The sequence below is a fragment of the Rattus rattus genome, chromosome 2 (genome assembly GCF_011064425.1).
Source record: "Rattus rattus isolate New Zealand chromosome 2, Rrattus_CSIRO_v1, whole genome shotgun sequence".
Taxonomy (NCBI): Eukaryota; Metazoa; Chordata; class Mammalia; order Rodentia; family Muridae; genus Rattus; species Rattus rattus.
In genome coordinates, this window is record NC_046155.1 from 91,211,417 (window position 1) to 91,237,546 (window position 26,130).

The 26,130-nt window shown below is 42.8% G+C and overlaps 1 protein-coding gene across 1 annotated transcript in view; it reads right to left on the bottom strand.

Annotated features, from left to right (window-relative positions):
* The window catches only part of Swap70 (switching B cell complex subunit SWAP70), a 60,709-nt gene extending 41,272 nt beyond the window's left edge, over window positions 1-19,437 (bottom strand). The window contains exon 1 of the mRNA XM_032892913.1: window positions 19,295-19,437. Within this exon, the coding sequence (XP_032748804.1) occupies window positions 19,295-19,393 (99 nt within the window). The 5' untranslated portion in view covers window positions 19,394-19,437. The remainder of the gene's footprint in view (window positions 1-19,294) is intronic.
* Between the last annotated feature and the right edge of the window lie 6,693 nt (window positions 19,438-26,130).

Sequence of the window (26,130 nt, forward strand, 5' to 3'; positions counted from 1 at the left end):
ACAGATACAGACACAGACACACAGAGCGAGCCTGGGAGATGGTTCAGAGCGCTTGCTGCTCACACACAAGGACCTGAGTTTAAATCCTGGCCCCCAGGATGTAAGGCAAGCTGTGGGCACATGCGCTTGTAGCCCCTGCCCAGAGGAGAGCAGGGATGGCTGCATTTGCAATCCCAGCACTCTGAAGGAAGGCTGGGAGGCGAGCACCTGGACACACTAGCTCGAATTGATTCCGAGTTCAGAGTACAGAGCAATTAAGGAAGATACCTGGCATTTAACTTTGAGCCACCAAAGTGCATGCACCCATGTGTACATAAACCACACAACACACACACACACACACACACTTTAAAAAGATAGTTGGGTGGGGAGAGGGTCTAAGGATACTTCGCTAACATGCACAAGGCCCTTGGTTTGATGCCCATCATGGCATATACTACACACATGGCACATGCTTACAATCCCAGCACTTAGATGTGGAGACAGGACAATCAGTTCAAAGTCATCCACAGTCTGGGATATGTGAGACTTGAGACTCCCATGTTCTCATAAAAATAAAAATAAATAAATAAATACAGAAAACATACCACATAGAGGAATAAAATGTGAAAATATCTGATAAACGCAAAGCTCTCCACTTGGAGAAACGGCTCAGAAGTTAAGAGTGCTCATCGCTCTTGCAGACCTGGGCTAGATTCCCAACACCCACCCACACGGCAGTGCACAGTCATCTATAACTCCAGTTCCGAGGCATCTGATGCCCTCTCTGGCCTCCTTGGCACCAAGCACACACGTGGTACACAGGCATGTATGCAGGTAAGACATTCACACACAAAATAAAATGAATAAACCTAATACATTTTTTCTTAAATATTTTTAAAAATAAGATTAAATTTTAAAAAATAAAGCAAAACCCTCAGAAAACAAAAAGGCACCAATCTCTCGCACACCTTCCTTATTCCCTGCATTTGAGTTTCACAGATTCTCTCCTGAAAGTCCTGCCGTGGGGCCTGGACACCATCCTTCTCACCTTATAAACAGAAAGTACTAGCTCAAAGAGATTAAGCTGAATTTTCTTGACTAATGTTGGCACACAGAACCGAGACCAGAACTTGGGCTTCCTGTGTAGTAGTAAACTTGATTTTTCGGTTCTCTGAGAAGAATGTTGTTGTTCCTGGGTGTCCCTCCCATAGAACCCCTCCCTCACTCCCACACTCAAGAGTTCTCACTTTCTCTAATAAATCTGTCTGCCCTACTTCCAGAAAAAGAAAAAGGAAGAGAAAGAAAGAAAAGCTGTTTGCTGTTTGTATGTGGACATGCACAGTTTGGCCCAATGACCCTTAAGATTCGATGAGCACTCTAGACCGTCTTGTTGAACAGATCCAGGGAAGGCTGGGTTTACCTCCCACTACGTGGGGGTTTTCTTAACAACCTTTCTAACTCACGCTATAGTAACAGCACTTGGAGGAGACCTGGGCCTCAGGATGTGTGGCTGGCCTGGTCTCAGTACCCTCAATATAAAATAAGGAGACGGGCTTAGTCTAAACTTTGGAAGGAAAAACCCAATGATTGTTAACCCAAACTCATTTCATGAGTTAATTCTGTAAAAAAGAGCTATAATTTAGATCAATGGATCGCTTTGTTACCATTTCTTTTTCTAATTTTACTGTAAGGCTGAGAAAACGTAGTCTTCAAAAAGATTAACAACAAAACAACACAAAACAAGTGAAAAACTTTCCAAAGTGGTATTATCTTTAAAACTTTCATCAACAATTTTTTAAAGACCTAGGCAATATCCCTTCTTCTTTAATTTAAAAAAGTATAAAGAATTCAAAATGTAGGGCTTAGGAAGTTCCTCTGTCAGTAAACTGGCTTGCTTCTCAGGACCTGAGCTTCACTGCCAGCCCATGCAAGCCTGGTGGTGTCACTTGTAACCTCAGCACTGGGGAGGCACAGGCAGAAACCCCTGGGGCCGGCTGGCCAGGTAGTCAGGCCTACTTTGTGAGCACCAGGACAATGAGGGACCCTGTCTCCAAAGAGGTAAACAATACTCCTGAAGATGATACCTGAGGTTCTTTGTTTCCACATCCAAAGATACACACACACACGTGTGTGTACATGTACACACACGCACTCGCGCACACACACAATTTAAAAAAAAAAAAAAGGAAAAAGGATAAATTCTGATGCCCAAAATACAAGCTGGTAAAAAGACTGGAAGGTTAGCCGCCAGGTGGTGGCACTCACCTTTAATTCCAGAACTCAGGAGGCAGAGGCAGGAGCATCTCTCTGAGTTCCAGGCAGCCTGGTCTACAGAGTGAGTTCCAAGACAGCCGGGGATACACAGAGACACCCTGTCTTGATTTTAAGAAAAGTATGGAGAAAGAGGTTGGAAAGTTTCATTAACCTCCACAACAACCTGGGTCTTTAGAGCAGATCTACGGTCTACACCGTCCACTTTAGACACTGCAAGGAACGTCGCTTTACCGATGAAGACGTTAAGTGTGAAGATTAGAAGGCGTGCCCCAAATTAATCTTGCACGTCAGGAACTGAGATTAGAACCCAGGCTGCACGCTCTGGATTCTTTCCTTGCTGCATCGCCTTTCTCTCCGATGGTAGACTGCCTTGCCTGTGAGTGGTAACTGCAAAGACACGTGTGCGTGCTGCTGTCCAGGCTGCAGGGGTCGTAGTGCTCCCTTAGTCAGTTCCCCAGACCCAGCGAGATGACTGGCACTAACCCTGTGGTGAAGAACGACTACAAACCCAGAACTTTTCCCTGTGTGGAAACCCTCTTCTCCCAGCACAGGCTTATGAGGAAACCATGCCCAGAAGCATTAGCCCTTTCTCCGCATGAGAAAGCAGAAAAACAGACCAAACAAAAGCAATCAGAAGCAAAAAAGACTCCAAGTCCCTCATTTGTGAAAGGACTGCCATGAGCTGCTCCTGCTAGAGTCTTTACAAGCTGCTTGGAAAAGCTGATTTATCCCACTTCAAATGCCTGCTCCCTCAAAGGTCATTCTTTAGCACCCACGTGATGGCTAAGCAACTTTGCTCCCAGTCCTCTAGTCTGAAGAATAAATCATTGTTACACAAGAACATATCCACATCCATGCCAGACACTCATCTCTCTAAGCCCTTCGTGGCCGCCTGCTGCTGGCCCTGTAGTGGCTCTGCTCTGAAGCACCGACTCCGTGTGAGTGGCTGCTGTGCACTGCTTGCATTTATCCTTTTAAGCATTTTGCTCCAGCTATCATAAAATCAAGGATGGTGAGCAACTGGTGGTGTTTTAACACACACACACACACACACACACACACACACACACACACACACACACACAGAGAGAGAGAGAGAGAGAGAGAGAGAGAGAGAGAGAGAGAGAGAGACTGAGAGACTGAGAGACTGAGAGAGAGAGAGAGACTATGGAATGTTCGCCCTCCTCCCTCTCAAAGATGATGTAGAGATTCTAAAGGGCTCTTTGAAATGTGCCCAGAGTCACACAGTTTCCCTTTACAGGATGTGCGCAATGGGCAAGATTCAGCGCTGAGAAAAGGGGGTGGGGATCTCTGTTCCAAACACTTGCCTGCCCTGGCACAATTACAGAACTGTAATTCATAATGAGTGGTCCTTTTTAAAACATGAAAATTCCTGTCTGATTTACAAAGTTTCAAGCTAATGGCAAGTTACCAGAAAATTCTTCCTAACAAAGAGTCAGAATGACCAACTTCCTACCTCGTCTATGCCCTGCCTTAAAGGCATTGTCTACTAAGAGTTCTGCCCTCTTTCCACATAGAGTCATTTTCCCTTTCTGCCAACAGCCTTTCCTCCTGCTTATCCCTGCTGTGTCTTACCTGCTTCTTTTAAATTATCTTCATTCTATTCAGCATCAAAAACAAAAACAACAACAAAAAACCCAAGTCCAACTATAGTCAATTAACATCCTAGACACTTTTATTAAATAAATCTTCAAGTGTAAATTTCATCTCTTAAGTTTTAAATTTTCCCTTCCAGAAAAAAAATAAACCCAAGCAAACGCAAAGGTTAATGCCATAATATCCAAACCACTCTTAGAAGTAAAAAACAGAAATAGGAACATATAATAGGAAAATGAGCAATGAACATGGATAAAAAGCCGATAAAGGAAACTGAAGACTAAAATGTGAGACATCTTGCACGCTCAGTTCCCGACTGGACACCTGAAGCCAAAAGCTGATTGTTGTGTGTGGGTTTTGATGGCTTACCGTCTCCCTACATCTTAAATTTTTATTACGTTATTTATGTATGTGTTGGGGTGGAGACAGGAGCAGAGGGTATGCATGTCACAGCACACGTGGAAGTCAAAGAACAAGTTGGTTCTCTCTTTTGCCACGTGGGTCCCAGAGATCAAACCACTGTCAGGCTTGACAGCATCCTCACCGACTCATCTTACTGCTTTCTACATTTACTGTCTACGGGGAGAAGGCGAAGCACATGTGCACCACGGGGGAGTACAGAAGTCAGAGGACAGCTTTGGGGAGTAAGTTCTCTCCTTTTCCAGGGAGCATTCCAGAGACTGAACTAAAGTCGTCAGGGTTGGCAGCAAGCCTCCCCCTTCTCTCACCAAGCCATTTCACCAGCCCTCATCTGTCGGTATTTAAGAGAATTTTTAAACATGGTTTGTTAGGCTAGCAGTCTTACAAGGACGCTCCACTTAAGGAGTTGTAACTGAGTGTGGTGTGGCATGCCCCTTTAACCCCAGCACTCAGAAAGCAGAGGCAGATGTCTGAGTTCCAGGCCATCAGGGCTACCTGGTGAGACCCTGACTCAAGAAGAAGCCCTGAACTATATATATTGTGTGGAGATCATCCTCTGAATTGCTTCTTGGTTTGCTGTTTGTTGTTTATGGAGGGGTTGTTGCTGTTCTCATTCAGTTGGGTTTTTGGACAATTGGTTGGTTGGTTTTTTTGTTTTGTTTTTCAGACAAGGTCATTTAAAGTCCAGGCTTGCTGAGGATGAGTGTGAACTCCTGATCCTTCTACCTCTACCACCAAATACTGTGATTACAGCAATGTGCCAACCACCATGCCTAGCCAAGTTTCTTGTTTCTGTGATTTCACGTCTTGTAGTGCACTACAAAGATTAACTTCTACCCTATTCTTTGTTGAAACATTCTTTACAGTGAACAAATAAACGATAGGACAAGATACCCAACCTTACTAATGTAGACTAAGATAAGCTGCCTTTTTGTTGAGTAACATTGATACTTAAGCAACTACCACAGCATCTACTCTTACAGACTCAGTCAATGCCCACTGCTGAAGAAAGCACTCTCCTGACTACAGCATGACTGACAGGTAGGAACAGATGATCATCTGAGCAGAGACAACAGAGAAGTGACCTCTGCATTGTAGCATGTTTGGCAATGTGTTTGAAGGAAAACAAAAACATCTAAAAATTCCATGAATGAAAAACAGTAAAGTAAAACAACACATTAACACTACGGAACAGTTCAAAGTGTTATAAAGAATGACATTGGTTTGATATTGAAAGGTATTCCCAACACAACGCTATAAAGGGAGATCACAAAAGCACATGAAATATGATCCTACTTATGTCAAAGCGTATGTTTGTCTCAAATTACACACACATGTATGTGCGTGCGCACACACACGCACACACACACACACGCACACACACACACGCGCACACACACACATACACACACACACGCACACACGCACACACCTGCATACCACCACGCGAGTATGTATTCAATAATAGGAGTATTAGGAAAGATAATCACTGAAGCCAGACGTGTTCATCTGTAATTCTGGCACTGAGGCGGCTGAGGCAGAAGGACTGCCAAGAGTTTAAAATCAATCTTGATCCTATAATGACCTCCAGGTTAAAGAGTGACTTCCTGTCTCAAAAAAAGAATCATCAGTGAAAACAAAATTCAGTAAGCTTCTGTGACTTGCACCCCGTGCACACTCCTTGCGCACGGGGTCTTTTATCCATGTGTGCAACACTCCCCAAAAGAAACCCAATAAAGTACTTCATGAGAGATGTGGCCAACAAACACTGATTGCTAAATCAAGGACACGACATTTTTTTCTTTTCTTCTCCACCATCCTTACACGTATGTGCACCTTTTACTTTACCATCCTTCCAGAAAGAACTTTAACTACAATGTCTCCTTTAGATAACGTTTGGGGTCATTATTAGTTATTGACAGTACTACAGCTAGGCAAGCACACCTCACTGGGCTTGAGATCCCGTGGGGCAGCCTCACTCCTTACTCAAGTATAAAGTCTGCCTTGCATGCTTGATGCCCTGGGGTTGATCCCCACGTGGAGGTGGGAGAGACCTCAAATACAGACTTCTAATGAAAGGAAAGAGTCGTGGGACAGCTCAGTGTAGTACTCTCTTCTCCAGGAAAAAATCTGAAGCCATAGTGTACAGTCAACCAACGACCAAGTTCTCAAGTCTGAGGTTTATCTACCTCTGCTGTCTTCTGTCCTGGCCTCCTGCCTTGGTGTGGTGCCTACGATATGGCTTCTGTCCCTGCCAGCCTCCCAGCTAATCTCTGCAGAGACACATTCCAACAGCTCCCCAAAATGCATGAGATCACAAACAGTACCAGATCCCCAGAATACCAGATTTTCCTCATGTGTGAATGATAAGATAATAATAACACAATAAATTAACAACTAGGGCAACACACTATAATAACTTATTTAAAATTCATGAGCTATTCATTTCTGGAATTTTCCACTTGATATTTTGGGCTGACAAGTGACAGAAGCAATAGAAAGTAAAAACCAAGGATAAGAGACAGGAAAGGGAGAAGTATCCTGCCTCTCAATCTTCCCATTTAACAGAAAAATACAGAAATAGAGGGCTGGAGAGATGGTTCCCTGGCTAAAACCCTTGATGCCAAGCTTCACAACCTTAGTTCCCTCCCAGAACCCACACAGTGGAAGAACCACCTCCAGCAAGTTGTGCTCTGACCTCCATGCGCATGCCAATATATGCGCATACCCCCTCCACTCACAAAATAAATGAAAATGAAACTAATGGAAAGTTACCCAAGTAAAAGGGCCTCAGAATTTTAATCCAGTGCGATCTACCAAAGTCTGCATAAAACAGAGGTTCTCAGTCTCTCACTGAAATCCATGTCAGGTGCCAACAGCTGTCTCTCAACTCCAGGAGAACAGCTACCTCACTGAGCATGCATCATCCTATGTCAGAAGGAACTGCTGAGGGCAGACAGTAGCCCTCCTTTCACAATTCAGTGAAATGCAACACCTTCCAATGCTGTCTCTACAAGCAGTGAGAACTGGTTTGGCTTTGATAGTGGTGTTGTTTTGTTTTTTGTATATTGGGGAGGGAGGGATTGGAAGTCTGGAACCAAGACCCTCCCTCCTGTATACCAGACAAGTACTCTACCACTAGGTCATACATGCCCTAGCTCCAGAATAGCTTTTTTTTCTATCTAGTGTCATTTCCGGCTGATTCACCATGCACACATTTATGAGTCTTCTAATTCAAAGCAAAGGTGACAAAGCTAATTATTCCTAAAGAGACAAGAGATACAGAAGGCCTAGAAATATTCCATCTTTCTTCTTCCTATAAAAATATTAGCATATGTGGAGTTCCTAACCAAGGCTTTTCCTCTCAATTGCTGAGAGCTGCAGTGTCAAGCAGACTTGTAATACAGAAAGGACTGTGAATAAGTGACAGATTGCCCAGTGACAGCATCCTGTGAACCCATGAGTTCGAGGCCAAGCTGGGCAAAACAGTGAGAACCCCATTTCAGGAGGAAAAGAATTAGGCACGAGGGCTCACTACTATAATCCCAGTACTGGGAGACTGAAGAAAGAGGGTCGCCTTAAGTTTTAAACCAATCTGACGTACACAGTAAGCTCCAGGCCACAGTGGACTTTATCCAGACAAAAAGACTTCGTCTCAAAAAAGAGAGCGGGATGAGGACTAAAGGAGCTGAGACACAGGCTGCAATTCTGTTGGGAGAAGGAGACATGAGAGAGAGAGAACTCGACTGCTCTCATCTTACCACTGACAGGAAGGAGGTTGTGAACACCCCTCAGCTGGGTAGGAATGGGAAACACCTCTCCAGAGGAAGAAAGCTTAGAAAGCAGGTAACTCTAGCTTCCTTACTGTGTCCCTGTAAGACTGTGGTGAGACCCAAAAGAAAGAGGAAGTGAGGCTCCAGAGGTTGTAAACTCTGAGATGTTTGTGTTGTTGTAGACCAGGCTGGCCTTGAACTCACAGAGCTCCACCTGCCTCTGCCTCCAAAGTGCTGAGATTAAAGGCATGTGCCACCACTGCCCGGTAAACTCCTGAGTTTTAAGACCAGAAATGCTGGGTTAAAGTGGACAGACAAGACCAAAAATCATGCCCCGAGACTCAAGTGTTCTCTTCAATAAGACAAGGGTGTACTTTTTTTAAGACTTATTTATTTTTGGTCTACAGATCAAGTTCCAGGGCAGTCACGGCTACGAAGAGAAAGAAATCCTGTCTCAAAACAGAAAAAGTAAAAACAAACAAAAAAGATTTATTGTATGTGCATCAGGGTTTTACATGCATGTATATATGTACACCATATGTATGCCTGGTGCCCGTAGGGGTAAAAGGAAGTATCAGATCCCCCCTCTTTAGCCCCCAACTTGTATTTTTTTAAGCACCATAATTTCCAAGTTATCACACTGAAAATTTTCTACCAAAGAATGGAAAATAGAAATTCACTCTAATTCACTCCTACCCACTTTAAGATTTGGAAATGTCTGATGTTCTTTTTATTTAGAAAGCTATCTTTACTCTTTTGTTTTGGTAAAATATTAAAACTATTTTCGGGGTTGGGGATTTAGCTCAGTGGTAGAGCACTTGCCTAACAAGCGCAAGGCCCTGGGTTCGGTCCCCAGCTCGGAAAAAAAAAAAGAAAAAAAAAAAAAAAACTATTTGCAAAGACTTTTTTCTTTGAGGCATCTTCTGTGTGATCTAAACCAGGCTTTCTCATTCTCTCAGGCCTGTCTCAAGCCTGAGGAGTGCAGCAGTCAGCGACCTCCACCATGCTGACTGACGACGACTTTTAGTAAGCTCACTCATAATACCAATCCTCCAACCCTGCTTCTTACAATTAGAGTGTTTGGTTTCCCAACATAAAGAGCTGTTACCTCAGTGGTTAGCAGGTTTAGAGACTCAGTGCTATTCATGGCAAGAACATGAGAACTAACCACTGCTTGGTGTGCTGAATGTCACACAGAGTAAGGTCTTAACGGCCATTTCCTCCCTTTATGCTTTCAACTGATTTCTCTCAATTACTTAAACAATCCACATTAAAACTTTGGAAGCTAGATGGCTACACGGGAACAAAGCACAAGGTATTATTCAAAAGACATGCAAACCATACCACGGTTTAGAATTAAAAAAACAACTGATTCAAAAATTCTTCAAGCCTAATGGTTCAGTCCTATAATCCGACCTCTTGGGAGGCTAACACAGATGCATCCCTGTGAGTCTGAGGCCAACCTGGGCTACAGAATAAGAATCTATTGGGAGAGAATATGAATGAATATCTGTCATTGAGAAAATAAGATGCAAATTACCCATACTGCCCCTCTTAACGTGATTTGTATTTAAATGGTCACTATAGTTGTAAGCTCTTCAACTTCAAAAATGAACCAAAAAGAAAAAAAAAAAAGTGTTTCTAAAAACAAAAGCATCGGAACAGGGCCAGCACATTTATTTTAAGATATTCCCAGCACTAATGTGTAATTCACACTGAAGCCATAATTGCAAACTAAACTTTATAATAGAGGTTGCAAAAATATCACTAGAGTTTGCTATATTTAAGAGAAAAACATTCACTATATAACAGTAAGAGTATTAAATTAAGGTACATTGTGAACTCTGGAAGGAACAGAACGGCAGAGAACTAGTGTGGGCTGGGAGACTTTTTCATGCCATAAATGCCCTTTTTTTAGTCTTATGAATTTAATGCCATGTGTATAAGTGAACTACGACAGTTCCTCTTAAATAGTTAAGTAATAACATTTATTATTGTGTTGGCATTGTATATAATTCTTAGCAAGGAACAACCAGTGAAATGCTAAACAATGTGATGATAATTTTTAAATAATCACAGAATAAACAACAATCGGAGCCCAATAAAATGACATTTGCTGCCAATCCTGACTAGCTGAGTCTGATCCCTGGGACCACATCTAGAAGGAAAGACCCATGTCGCCCAAGTTAGCCTCTGACCTGTGTGTGCACACTGTGACATGCTCACACCTCCCTAAATGGAAAAATAAATGTAACAGAAGAATAATCATTTCCTCTATTTCAAATAATATACCCAAATTTACTTCCATTATGACTTCTGCAAATTTAAACCATGACCTAAAAGTAAAGGCTCTTGGGGTTGGGGATTTAGCTCAGTGGTAGAGCACTTGCCTAGGAAGCGCAAGGCCCTGGGTTCGGTCCCCAGCTCCGAAAAAAAGAACCAAAAAAAAAAAAGGTAAAGGCTCTTTCAAGTGGCAGATTACTAAGGTCTCCTAAACTATGGAATCTACACGCAATTGTCTCTCATTTAAAAATAATAATAAGGGGGGCTGAGGAGATGGCTCAGCAGTTAAGAGCACTGACTGCTCTTCCAGAGGTTCTGAGTTCAATTCCCAGCAATCACATGGTGGCTCACAACCATCTGTAATGAGATCCAATGCCCTCTTCTGGTGTGTCTGAAGATAGCTACAATGTTATTCATGTACCTTAAATAAATACTCCTTTAAAAATAACAACAATAAAGGTATTGGGAGGCAGAAGCAGGTGAGCTATAGGTCAGCCAAAGCTACATACTGAGACCCTGTCTCAAAAAACTAAAACATGAGCCCCAAACCCCACAACAGTTAGGAGTCAGGCGGATGGATCTCTGAGTAGGAGGCAAGCCTGCTCTACAGAGTGAGTTCCAGGACAGCCAAAAATACACAGAGAAATCCTGTCTCAAAAACAAAAAGCAAACAACAAACGAAAACCATGAAACAAGTAGGAATAATAATAGAAGCTGGGTATGGTGGTGGGTGCTCACAGTCCTAGGGCTGCGGAAGCTGAGACAAGCGGCCCCTAGCTCCAGCCAGTCTGTCCTGTGAGCCCCAGAGCAGCAAGGGACTGTGTCTCAAAAAAGTAAGTAGATCTCACTCAAGGAATAAAAGCTAAGGTTGTCCTCTGGCCTCCACATGAAGGCACACATGTGCACTTGCACATAATCACACACACACACACACACACTCACACTCATTTTCTTTCTCTGTTTCTCACAATACACACCCGTAAGTAAATACATACAGACGTAGATAGATATATACATAAATACATAAAATAGCAAATACAACTAGACAAGAGACTAAGACGTTGGCTCAGGGACTAAAGGCTGTGCTGGCTAACCATGAGAACCAAAGTTCAGATCCCCAGCCCCAAATGAGAGCCTGATGTGGTAACTTGTGCACTGTAACCCCAGCACCCCTACCAGGAGGTGCAATGTAGCTAGTCTTTGCTACTTTGTGGGTTCTTCTTTTTTCCCACCCTTCATCCTCCCAGTTTCACCCCAGCACTATAAATAGAAGAGAAAGAAGGATGGAAGGGAGGGAGAAAGGGAGGAAAGAAAGAAAGGAGAGACACAGAGAGAAAGACAGACAGACATCTGGAATCTAAGTTCTTTCCTCTTGTTTCTTCTTTTACCACAGTTACTAACAAGCCACAACTAACCTCCCTAAACAACCAACAACCCACCCCACCTCCTCAGGTCCCTAGCATCTATGGACCCTCTGTAAAGTTCCCAAAATTCCAAATGTCACGCCATCAAGGAACTATCTGCAGCTTGAGAAACCACGCTTCTGCTGGTATGAGGCACTGAGGCAAATCACAGTAAGATGCTGTGAACACTCCAAAGCAGCCTCGCAGTTCTACACTGGGATCAAAATGAAAGCATATTATAATAGTCCGTGTTTTTTGAAGAGAGCAAAATTCCAGAATTCTCAAAAAATGTCACCATGGAAGGCAGGGAAAGGACTGCAGTAAGTGTCCAGGCCGACTAGTTTGCTGTAAGCCGCAAGGAGCAAAACTGTTTTCAAGAAGGTGGAAGGCTAAGACTGACTCCAAGGTTGTCCTCTGACTCTGTGGGACACACACATAAATAAGAACAAAAACAAAAACAAAAACAAACCAAACCAAGGGAAAACATTATTTAAAAAAAAAAAAAAGATATTCAAACTTCAATTCAGCCATATTTATTCAGCTTCCCACAAATAGACCTTTCCTACAAGAAAAGGTGCCAGGGTCTCTCCATAGTTGACAATCTTTTAATAGCTATCAGAAAACACAAGAGCATTGCATCCAAGATGAGTGATGTAATCGATTTGTTCTAAGAAAGAAATATTCTTGGAAACAAGTTTGAAGGTTTCTCCCCTATGACTCTAATGCTATCTACTCCCACTGACCAGCACATCTCTAGTCAATTAGAAAAGGCTGAACTTAGTAGCCAGGAGTGGTGTAATCCCAGCATTTGGGATATGGAGGCAGCTGGATCAGTCAAGGGTAACCTTGGCTACATGAGTCCTTATCAGAAAAATAAAATGGAGGTGAGAATTGGGCTAGAGAGAGGTCTCAGTGGTTAAGATTGAAACTGTTTTTGCAGAGAATCCAAGTTCAGTTCCAGCAGCCACATCAGGTAGCTTGAAACCATCTGTAACTCAGGCACTATGGGATCTGATAGCTCTTGTCTCCACAGGTACCTAAACTCCTGTGCACATAACTACTCTCAGACGCACACACCACATACCTAAAATTCTTTTTTAAATTATTACAATTTTAAAATATTTTTTTTATTTTACGTATGTTGACATTTTGCCTGATGTATGTATGTGCAGCAAGTACCTGTCTGGTACCAAAGAGGACATCAAAAATCCTGGAGCTGGAATTAAAAACCGCTGTGAGCCACCATGTGGGTGCTGGAATCCAACACTGGTTCTGTGCAAGACCAAGTGTATTCAAGTGTAGTGATGCACACCTTTAACCCAGCCCTCAGAGGCAAAGGCAGCAGATCTCTCTGAATCTGAGGACAGTGGTCTACACGGTGAGTCCCAGGACAACCAGAGCCACATAGGTTGGGGTTTGGGGTTTGAGGGAACACAACAAGAGCAACAAGTATTCCTACAGCACTGTGATTAAACTTGTTTTTATATTTATTTATTTTATGTCTATGAGTACACTGTAGCTGTCCTCAGGCACACGAGAAGAGGGCATCAGATCCCATTACAGATGGTTGTGAGCCATCATGTGGTTGCTGGGAATTGAACTCAGGACCTCTGGAAGAGCAGTCAGTGCTCTTCAACCTCTGAGCCATCTCTCCAACCCTGATTAAAATTTTTAAAAAAGAAATTGAACATAATCTCTCTTAAATGTCTGTGTATTCAAACCTATGAAACACAGTAACACCAAATCAATATTAGAATAAAGTAATGAGTTGCTTTTTAACAGTATTTTATAAATTGGGCTAATGGAGCTGATGGTTTCTACAGTGGGCAGAAATGGTTCCCTTCTTTGGAGGAGAAGGGGACTTTTGAAAACTTTCAGGAAAACCACTGACCTGCAGTAACCTTATACCCACTCATTTTAACAGAGAAGCATCCCTGTGACAACACTGAACTGCTCCTATCAAAACTTTGCAAGTCACACAGGGTTTTGACAATGTGTTCCATGTTTTAATATTTATTTGCTTGTTTTCACGTGTAGATGTGTGTGCCTGAATGCATATGTGTGCACTGTGTGTATGCAGGAGCCCCTGAGGTCAGAAGAGAGCACTGGATCCCTAGAGCTGGAATTACAAATGGCTGTGAGTAGCAGTACATGCTCCTTAACTGTTGAGCCATCTCTCTACCCCCATATATTTATTTTACTGACAAGTTCAGTGAAAGTCCGTATTTGTAACACCGAATTACATTATTGATTTTTTTCCTTTGGATTTTAAGTTTCAAACTGAGTATCTTCTATTCAATATTTCTACCATCTTTGTGTTTCCCTCTGTACCACAATACATGATGTCATATATGCCTACACTGAATGCACGTAGAGGTCAGTGGACAGTGCAGGAATCAATTCTCTCCTTCTACCACAGGGGTCCCAGGCATCAAACTCAGGAAGTCAACTTTGGAAGCAAGTGCCCTTACCAGCTGAGGCAAACAGTCTCGCTCTGAGCTTTGGCTCACTATATAGCCAAGACTATATCAAACTTGTACTAATCCTACTGCCTCAGCTTCTCAACTGTTGGAATTACAAGTGAGAACTCCCATTGCTAGCAGACTTCCTGTCTTTTCAAGATAGGGCAATCATCTGAGCAATATAGTCTAGTCTATATGAACAGGGGGCAGAGAGAAGGAGCAAACAGGTATTCTCTAATGATTTCATCCTCTTAATTAAATTTTGTTTTAAAAATTAAATTTTAAATTAATCCAAACTCTTTGAAAGCAAAGACTCCTATTTCTTTTTTCTCCCATATCTCACAATTCTATCTCCTGCACTGGGCACAGTGCCCAGCACATTCTGTTTTATCAAATGTATCCATCTGTGCCAAAGGTATAAAGGTAAGCCAGCAAGACGGCTCAGCAGTACAGCCTGAAGAGGTGAGCTTATCCCCACCTTGCAGGAAGAGAACAGATGCTCGGAAAGTTATTCTCTGAACACCACAGACACACCATGGTCTGCATGTCTCTGATTTCACACACATGAACACACACACGCACATGAACACACACACACACACACACACACACACAAAATAAGTTTTTAAAAAGTTCTAGTTATGAAGGTGAGCTGGAAAGGTGGCTCAACAGCTAAGAGCATGTACTGATCTCGCAAAGGACCAGAGTTTGGTTCCCAGCACCCACTCATAACTACCTGTCACTCCCATTCCAGGGAATTTGATGTCTCTGGCCTCCTCAGCCATGTGCAGCCATGTGCATATACCCACACAAAGACAAACACACACATAATTTAAAAACTAATAAAAATAATCTTTTAACACTAAAAATTTTAATTAAAAAATAAATTTAAAAGTAGAGCAGCAAAATGGCTCACTGGGTAAAGGCATCTGCACCAAGTCTAACCTGAATCCAATCTCCTGAGTCCAGAGGGTGAAAGGAGGGAACTGACTCATTTCCGCATGCATGTCACAGCACACACATGCTCATATGATTGTGCACACACAAAAATATACACTATAAATAAAATAGCTAATGAATATAAACAAATGAAAAGATAAAGCAGGAGTTTGAGGCCATTCTGGTCTACAGAGTGAGTTCCAGGACAGCCAGGGCTACAAAAAGAAACCTGTCTTAGGAAAAAAGAAATAAATAAACGAAACATGGTTTCTATCTGCAATCTCAGCACCTGAAAAGGAGAGACAGGAAGATTGATGTGAGTTTAAAGCCTGCCTGATCTACACAGCAAGTTCTAGCCCATTCGGGGACACACAGAAAGATTCTGTCTAAAAATAGAATAAAATAAATATATATAAATGGATGTATAAAGTATAGCTCAGTGATACAGAGCTTGCTTAGAATGCAGTAAGTTCAATTTCCAGCACTACAAAAGCGGGAGGGGTGTGTGTGTGTGTGTGTGTGTGTGTGTGTGTGTGTGTGTGTGTGTGTGTATGTGTGTGTGTAAAGTGTTTGGGGATCTGAATTCAATCCCTAGCTCCTCTGTGAAAATACTCAACATGGTAGTGTGTACTTAGAATTTGGGCACTGGGAAGGTGAAGGCAGGAAGATTGGGACTCCAGCCAGCCAGTCTAGTGTAACTGGTAAGTTCAAGCCAATGAGAGACCTTGTCTGAGAGAGCTGCATGGCACTCCTAAGGACGGCACCTGAGGTTCTCTCTGCCTTCCATAACTACCGTGAACCCATGTGCATCCACACATAAGAACACATGCATACAAAGACACATATACTTGTTTTTAAGTAAAAATAGGACTAAAAGTAGAGCTTAGGGGTGGTGTCCTCACCTAATATGCTGGGTTCCATCCTCAATACAGAGAAGAAGAAAAACTTAACAGTCTAAAACTACTAACCTTTCATTAAATTAGTATAGTGCAGGGGAGGAGGGCTGGAGAGATGGCTCAGTGGTTAAGAGCACTGACTGCCCTTCCAGAGGTCCTGAGTTCAATTCCCAGCAACCACATGGTGGCTCACAACCATCTGGAATGGGATTTGGCACCCTCTTCTGGTGTGTCTGAAGACAGCTACAAATATACACAAATAAATAATTCTTTTTAAAAAATTAGCATGGTGCATGGTACCTTATACACAAATCAATATATGAGTTCCAAAACACAACTTTCCCCAGTGAAATGGAGTCAGGCACCAAGAAAAATTTAAATTAAAATATTTTCAGTTCCAAAAACACTGGCAAGATGTACACACTGAACTAATCCGAAGTCTCTTATGTCATTGCAGGAAAGACCAAATACAACTTCACAAATATGCTACCAGCTTGTGTTTGAAAACTATGAACTGAGAGTTTACACTTCCAGCCTAGCTTGATGCCAATAATCCCCTAAGGGGACCAGCAAGATGGCTCAGTGGCTAAAAGTTGCTTGCTGCAAAGCCTGATGACTTGAGTTTGACCCTGGGAATTCATACAATAGAACAACAAAACTGACTCATGAAAGTTATCTTCTGATCTCCATATCTACACTGTGACAGGACAACCACAGAAGCAAGCATGATCGGCACACACACACACACACACACACACACACACACACACACACACAAAGACATCAAATAAATGAAGACCAGCAGAGGTTTCATTTAATTTAAAAAAAAAAAAAACAAACTAGGTTTTTTCCCTCAAACAAATTTTTTAGATGTATTTATTTACTTATTTTATGTACGTGAATACATGGTCACTGTCTTCAGACACATCAGAAGAGAGCATTGGATCCCATTACAGATGGCTGTGAGCCACCATGTGGTTGCTGGGAATTGAATCAGAACCTCTGGAAGAGCAGTCAATGCTCTTAACCACTGAGCCATCTCTCCAGCCCTCCCTCAAATTTTTAATGGAGTACAATGAAAGTAAGAGAATGTTATGTCACCAATTTGAAGGGTCAGGAGAGGCTGATTAAAAAACACTGGCTTAAAATGTGAAAAGCTTGTCAAGCTTGGTGTCACACTCTTTAATCCCAGAACTAGGGAGGGAGAAGGAGGTGGATCTCTGTGAGCTCCAGGCCAGCCTGGTCTACATAGTGAGTTCCAGGACAGTCAGGGCTATAGAGAGAGATCCTGTCTCAAAATAGACAGGCAAACAGACAGACAGATAGATAGATGCAGACAGACAGATGGACAGACAGACAGAGATAGGCAGGCAAGCAGACAGACATACCTTGGTTCTAAACTAGGTACTGCTTACACTGTAACTTGGGACAAATCACATCTCTGAAGCTTCAACTACTATATCAACAAAATTGAGCAGTACCCTGGGACACTCTGGAGGGAAGATGAGCTATTTTCTAAAGTTCTTTAAAAGTTAGAGAACTAGCAAGCGCAAGGCCCTGGGTTCAGTCCCCAGCTCCGAAAAAAAGAAAAAAAAAAAAGAATTGAACAGATGATGATGATGTTTTTCAATGTTTGTAGAGTAATAAACATGGTAATTACAACATAAAGCAGCTTCCTGGCATAAGGTTTCTACATTCCCCTTAAAGTGGCAAAATAGTAATTCTAAGTACACAAAAAAAAAAATTAAGGAAGAAAGAAAACCGAAGCCAATCATAAAATGGCAACCTTAAATCTATCAATATCAATCATTACATTATATGTAAATGGCCTAAATACTCTAAAACACATCAGAATGGTTAAAAGAAAACCTGGCTCCTCACTATCTAAAATGTATAATAAAAGTAAAAACAAAGTCATACAGCTCTATTCAGATCACAAATCAAATAGAAATAACAAATCTCCAAGAGTGAATGGATAACTATGGCACAACTATAAGATGCAATTCCTATCGATAACAACACACACAAGACAGGTTAATTTCTAAGGCATTCATCTGAGTAAAGGAAGCGGGTTTCAGAAGATCCCATTCATATCACACTAGAAGAAGGAAGACTAGAACAGATAGATCAGTGGTTACCACCTGTTGAAGATGGGGCAGTATGACAAAGCTCTGTGGGACGGAACTGATGAAACCCTAGTTAGTGATAGTGACTTCCTACGTGTGCTAAAACTCATTGAACTGTACACCAGAAAAAACTATTATTAGCTTTTAAGAATATTATTTTTAAATTATGAGCGTACGTGTGCTGCTGTCCACAGACTCGAGAGGCATCCCCTGGAGATGGAATTATAGGCTACCCTATAGCTATGTGAGCTAACTCCACGTGGGTGCTGGGAACGGAATTCTGGACTTCTGGAAGAGCAGTCGCCCTTAACCACTGAGCAGCCATCTCTCCGAGACCCTATATATTACTTTTTTTTTTCTAAGTAAAAGTATGTGGCTAATTTCCATCGGTCCTTCCAGACTATGATTTAATGAATAAGATCAAAAGGAAAACAAGTGAGAACGCCAGATCCTGCTGGCATAAAAGTCACTACTGAAAAGAACTTCCTCATTTACTGCACAAAATATACAAAGCAAACCCAAACTTCGGAAATTTCTCCTCAGGAGAGGCTAAGAAAACCTAGTCATTCAGATCCAAAATGTGTATATTTTAAAAATGCCTGTTGAATGGCTCCTCTTGTCTGTTTCTATATTTCAGGCTTTTCAAGACGCTGCCAATTTCTCCTGGCTGAGTGCCACTTTGGGTTTTACTCAACTTACAAGTATCCCTTTATGCGTACCTCATACTATGGGGTCTTTGGGCAGCCCTTAAGAAGGACTCTACAAAAGCAATGGCCTTTGCAGGGAGCCCGCAAGACACGGGCCGCTTGGCACGCGCTCAGTAGCCCCAAGACCTGTGGACGCCGGCGGGGAGGCTCTGCTCAGTGTCCCGGAGACGAGGCTGAGGCTCCCGGGCCCCCATACATCCCGTCGCCCGGGGACGCTCTGCAGGTCCCGCGGCGCCTCTTGGAGCGCACCTCAGCCGTCCTGGGAGCCGCAGGAGCGCTCCCGCCCCCGCGCACCGCCCGGACGCCTGAAGGAAGAGTGAGGACCGCCGCCCCGCCGCATTCCCAACCAGCCCTCCCTGTGGACACTGCGGCGGGACCCGTGCCCTACGGGAAGCGCCGGCAGGGGGCTCACCTTGAGTTGCGACTTGGAGACCTTGCCGCTGCGGTCCAGGTCGAGCGCGGTGAAGGCGTGCCAGATGGCTTTGAGCAATTCGTCTTTCAAGCCCCCCATGGCCGCGGCCGCGCTGCCCCAACAGACCCGATCCCCGTCGGCCCTTCAGCTACTCTGCTTCCAGCAGGATCTCCACAGACGACGCTGCCCGCCGTGCGGTCACCTGACCGCTGCAGGCCCCGCCCCCCCGAGGACACGCCCCTCTGGTCCCGCCCCTCCGCCTTACCAGCCAGCCCCTGGAATACCCTCTGTCCACTACAGGTACGTGAACACTACCCTTGAGATGGGTTTCCACATCAACTCAGACCATTTTCAAAGCTCGTATGTGCTCCCAAAGAAATGTCCACCAACCCGAGGAACGCGCAAGACTGGAGTGATCAGCCTCTGCGGCTTCTGCAGGAGTCTCGCAGCTATTAAAGGAGGTTGGTTCAGTCCTGGGATTGAGTCAAGATCTCAAGAGGCCAGACGAGACCCCGAAAAATGCCCAGGCAGAACCTGGAATACTCCAAATCAGGAAGAATGAAGAAAGACAGAAACAAAAACAGAAATCTGAGAAAGTTGCTTCATGCACTTTACAAATATGTTGTGATGGCCTCTGTAGTAGTCTCTGGGGGCACAGCAACAAGATTTTTTTTGGCATTTTTATTGGATATTTTCTTTATTTACATTTCAAATGTTATCCCGTTTCCTGGGTTTCCCTCCGGAAACCTCCTATACCATCCCCTCTCCCACTACTTCTATGAGGCTGCCCACCCACCAACCCACTCCCTCCTGCTTCCCGACCCTGACATTCCCCTACTCTAGGGCACAGGACCAAAGGCCTCTCTTCGCATTGATGCCTGATAAGGCCATTCTCTGCTACATCAGCGCTTGGAGCCATGGGTCTGTCCATGTGTACTCTCTGGTTAGTGGATTAGTCCCTGGGAGCTCTGGGGGAGTCTGGTTGGTTGACACTGTTGCTATTCTTATGGGGTTACAAACCCCTTCAGCTCCTTCAGTCCTTTCTCTAACTCCTCCAATGAGGACCCCGTTCTCAGTTCAATGGTTGGCTGTGAGAGTCCGCCTCTGTATTTGTCACACTCTTGTAGAGCCTCCCAGCATACAGCTATATCAGGCTCCTGTCAGCATACACCTTTTAGCATCAGCAATATTGCCTGGGTTTCATGGCTGTATATGTATTAGCTGGATCCCCACGTGGGGATCTCATATAAATGTAATAAAATAAATCGTTTTTTAAAAAAATGATGTTTGCAGCTAATCATCAGACTTCTAACTCCTCCATTGAACTCCCGTAAGAAGTCAAAGACTGGCTGATAAGACAGCTCGATAAAGGCTCTCGATGGGGTTGGGGATTTAGCTCAGTGGTAGAGCGCTTGCCTAGCAACTGCAAGGCCCTGGATTCGGTCCCCAGCTCCGTTAAAAAAAAAAAGAAAGAAAAGAGAAAAAGAAAAAGATAAAGGCTCTTGATGCCAAGCGTAATGACTTTGAGTTCCATCTCCTAAACCCACATAGTGGAATGAGAACCGCAAGTCATCTTCTGACTTCACCACATGCCCACACACCTACACTAAATAAATAATGTGTAAAAAGAAGTCGATAAGTTAAATCCAGCAACATTTTCTTTCTAACCCCAGTCGCTGAGGGTCAGTTCACATCTTAGGAAGAGCTTCACGGAGGTGAGGTTGCTGTCGCTGGTGGATTGTGCTCGTGTGAACGGAAATCATGCAAATCACTCCATCCATTTTCCTAATAAGAATGGTTGACCCGCTTAAAAGAACCCATCTCGACCGACCGAGAGAAGTGCCGGAATGACAATTTCACATCTTCTGTCTCTTACACTTGAACTCTCCTAGCTTCATATCCTCCACAGATAAAATGGGCATGGATACCAGATGTTCCAAAAGGCTCTTTTCCACTGCCTGGGGAAGTGACTATGACTGGGTAACTTGAATCTCATCACAATAGCACAATCCTTAGACACATGAAAGGGATAACTATCAAAAGTCAAAAGCTGGAGATTCTCAGATAAAAGCGTAGTTTATTTCCCCTCTTTATAGTTCCTTTGGGCTGAGGGTGTAGCTCAGTTGGTAGAGAGCTTATCTAGCATGCACAAAGTCCTGAATTTGTCCCTAGCACTACATGGTGCTAGACCAGGCGTGGTGGTGCATACCTGTAACCCAACACTTGAAATTTGGAGGTCCAGGGTCATCCTTAGCTACATATGGAGTTCAAAGACAGCCAGGACTAAATGAAACCCTGCCTGTAAATAAAATGATAAGTAAACTTCTTGATGTCTACACGTGTCTTATTTTAAAGGGGAAAGAAACAGATTTGGGAAGAGTCAAAAAAATTGCATCAATGAGGTTAAGGCCAAAGCTGAAGGTAGGAACGTAAAAGGACCATGATGTCACCTCTTCCTCACTTTGACAACCTTAAGGGTGCCGCCCCATTTCATTACCACTGGTCAGGATTATTCTTGCCCTCCCAGAATCCGGTGTCTATTGTTGATCTTCTTTAGCTCCAGACCAAGTCTTCGGTCAGCAAAAAACACAAGGTTTAACCTCTAATTTATTTATGCCAACTCAGCTTGCCCTAAGTAGTGGCAAAAAAAAAAGAAAGAAAGAAAAGAAAAGAAAAAAGAAAAACTAAATCAGGCATGGTAATATACACCTGTACTCAGTAAAGAGAGGTAGGGGATGGCTACATGTTTGAGGCCACTATGGTCTGCACACTGCATTCCAAGGCTACGGAGCAAAACTCTGCCTCAGGAAAGGAAGAAAGAGAAGGAGGAGAAGAAAAAGGAGGAGAGGAGGCAAGGGGAAGGAGAGGAGGAGGGAAAGGAGGAAAGAAATCCTAATTCTGAAAGTTCAGTTTAACCACTAGATGACACTTTGAGAATCCAGACACACTCAGCATATTTCTCTAGGCTATCCTGTACTTCCCAGTGCCCACTTCTAAAATCCACATTCCTTTTTCCTTTAGGTTGGTTAGTTTATTTGCTAGTATTTCGAGTAAGAACCACCATGCCTTGTTCCTATTTTTTTAAATCCAGCCCTGAGGATCATGCACCATCACTTATTCAATGTCTTACTAATTTCTCAAGTCCATTCTAGTTAATTGGGAGTGAAACTATTAAAAGAAGATCGGTAGGCTCGAGTCATTTGGGGTCAGTTGGGAAGATGGCTGGTTACTACACAGATGGGGACAGAACCTTGGTTTTCCTATTCACTTATCTATGAATAAATATGAAGTGTTACTTCCTTGCTTGTAAAATGGAATGGAGTACTATTATTTATCTGGAGTACTATTAAATAGCATAATATTTAAATGATTAACATGATAAAATAGAATAACATGAGGCTCAACTGAAAAGCTAGCACGGCACACAGTATCACAGTAAGGCTTGTATAATGGATTTGTCCTATGGCAATTTAACCGAACTACAATGTAGTTCCCTAAAATTCCACCCACCCACCTTTTTTGACACAGTGTTTCACTGTGTGGCTTTAGCTGGGGTGAGGGGGACTTCCTATATGAACAAGGACCTGCCTGGTCTCCAGCTCATCACCCTTTTGCCTGCCTCTGCCTCTGCCTCTGGAGTGGTGAAATTAAAGTATACACCACCACCACACCTGAAACTTTTTTCTTTATATTTACATGTGCATGTGCTTTGTGTGTGTGGGTATCCAAGGAAGCCATAAGAGGGCATCATATCTCCCTGCAGCTGGAGCTACAGGAGGTTGTGAGCCATGTGAACCATGGTACTGGGAACCAAACTCAGATCATCTACAAGCCCAGTACACACTCTTAACCATCTGGCCAGGCCTCACGATGAACACATTTTAAGTTCTAGCACTCAGGAGACTGAAACAAGAAGATCATCAAATCAGGGATAACTTGAGCTGCGTTGTGAGGTCAGGGCCTGTCTGAGCTGTACAGAAAGGCTCTACCTCAAAAACATAGAGAGGGGTGCAGAAGTTAAGCCTGTCTCTTCCTCCCAGTCCCATGCTCACAGAAATAAGACTCAGACTCAAAATATATTTACAAACATCTTGCCCCGTCACTAGGCTCTTCTCTGATTAAAACCATAACTTATATTATCCCATTTATTTTAATCCACTTTCTGTCACATGGCTGTTTACCTGTGCTGAGGTACCAAGGCAATGTCTGGCTCTATCCCAGAATTCTTTCTACCTCCCAGATGTCTCTCCTTCTATTCTACCCTTTCCTACAGGCCATAGGTTTTTTTAATTGACAGGTGATGCATCCATACAATACACAATACAGTCTGTCTACATGGGTGAAAGAAGAAAGTAAAGAAAAGAAAGAATAAAGCAGATATTAGTGTCATCCCCAAAATTCACATGCTGAAGTCCTAACCCCCAATCCTTCAGAATAAGATCACATTTGGAGATGGGGTCTTTTTAGAGATAATTCTGATCCCATATGATTGGTATCCTCATAAAAAAGGCCAAATTTGGACACAAACATGCACATGGGGAGAGCAGCATGCAAATAGGAAGGCAGACATCAGAGTCATACACTTCTACATGCTAAGGAACACTCAGGAGTATGAGCAAACAGCCAGCAACTGTTTCCTCACAGACCTGAGGTAAAACCGAGCCTGCCAACAACTTGGTATTATAATTATTAATAATTCCACCCACACCCACCATCCACTGCCCCCTTCCATTCCCCCAGGCCCCACCCTTACTCTCCCAACACCCAACAGTAAATCCCTCTTGCTTAATGCTGGCACTAACAGGGTTTAAGGTACTCATTCTGGGATACTTTGTGACAATACTTCCAGAAGCAAAATAATACAGTTGTAGTAAAGATGACCCCTGTTACATAGTGACATTGTTGCCTGAAGTTACAAAAACTAGAAGTGAGAGGCTGGCCCGATGGTTCAGTGTTAGGCAAAAGCATTAGCCACCGATGGTTTAAGCAGAGTCTGAATCCTAGAACCCACACGCCGAAACAATCAACTCCAGACAGTTGTCCTCTGTTGGTCCAAATACTCACCGTGATGTGTGTGCTGACACACATGCATACCAGTGTGCACACATGCACCAAATGAATAAATGTAATTCTTAAAAGTTCAAAAATAGAAAGGAAGTGGGAGGTGTTGTCACACACCTTTAATCCCCGAGCTGGGGAGGCAAATCCGTGTGAGTTTGAGGCCAGCCTGGTCTACAAAGCTAGTTCCAGGACAACCAAGACTACACAAAGAAACTCCATCTTGAAAAAACAAAATTAACTAATTAAATAAGTAATTCAATAATTATTAAGATTAATTTTAATTAATTAATTGTATTGGCTTATTTATACTTCATAATAATGTTTGTTTTATAATTAATAATTATAGTTGATTGAATAATTAATAAAATTAATTATTTAATTAATTGGTTGAATAAAATAGAACATGCTGATTTAAAAATACTTTAAGAAGGTTTGAACAAAGACCTTGCATGAATGAACCATACCAGGCATAGGATATATCCCTGTGATTTATTCACCAGGGAAGACCAAGAGTACCTTCTCCACGAACAGAATAGACTACAGCTATTACTCTTAGTTGCCCACTAGAATTAGATGACAAAATCCTATTAAGGCAACTCTGTTGTTGCAGAACAGAAATCAAGCTGGAACTAATCTGAAAGTTTCCTCCCTGTTCACTAGACCTCTTAGTGCCAGAGGCATGCAGACCTCTGGAGAACAAAGCCAGCAGGGACAGCAGCAGATCTTGCATCTTAGTTACTGTTCTATTGCTTTGAAAAGACACCATGACCAAGACAATGTATAGAAGAAAGCATTTAACTCAAAGCTTACTTATGGTTTCTAAGGGTTAGTTCATGATCTTCATGGCAGGGAACATGGCAACAAACAGTTAGGCATGGCTTTGGAGCAATAGCTGAGAGCTCACATCTGATCTGTAAGTTGCAGTCAAAGACTGGGCCTGGCATGGGCTTTTGAAAGCTCATGACATACCTTCTCCAACAAGGCAACACCTCCTAATCCTTCCCAAACAATTCCACTAACTGGGGACCAAACATTTGAACATATGAATCTATGAGGGCCATTCTTAAGAACACTACACCCTGTATTCTACAATACTGACCTGTCAGGTAAGATGAACAGTGTATGTTCAGTGAGAGACCTTGTTTTAGTATATAAAGGTCAAAACAGTAGACATCAACTTCTGGCCTGCGAAAGCATGCAAAAATACACACACTCAAACACACACACACACACACACACACACACACACACACACACACACCCCACATACACATGAAAAAGAAGAAGCCAAGTTCAGAAATAAAGCTGCCGCTAATCCTTAGTCTTTGCCAACAAAAGACAAAAGACTCTCCAAGCAGGAAATGGTCAAATACTAAAGACTGGATATGCTAGCACATTTCAGGGAAAGCACAGCCTCCGGGTAAAAATAGTCTCTGATTTTTCTCAACACAGGGAACAGCTCTAAGGCTGAGGACCATTCTTCTAATTAGAAAACAAAGCTCCAAGAAATCCTAAGAGTTTCGTCTCAGAACCAAACTACAAATCCAAGAAAGAGAAAAGTATTTTAGAGACTTTAAGGTGTGGCTTCTTGTGAACCTCAACACTATCACTTGAAAACTCACTGAAGTATTTTTGGTTTTGTGTTTGTCTTAAAGTTTATTTATTTCATTTCATGTGCAAGGGTGTTTTGCATGCATGTATATATGTCCATCACCTGCCCAAAGATGTCAGAATAGGGTGCTGAATCCTGTAGTGGGAATGGGCTAAACGGCTTT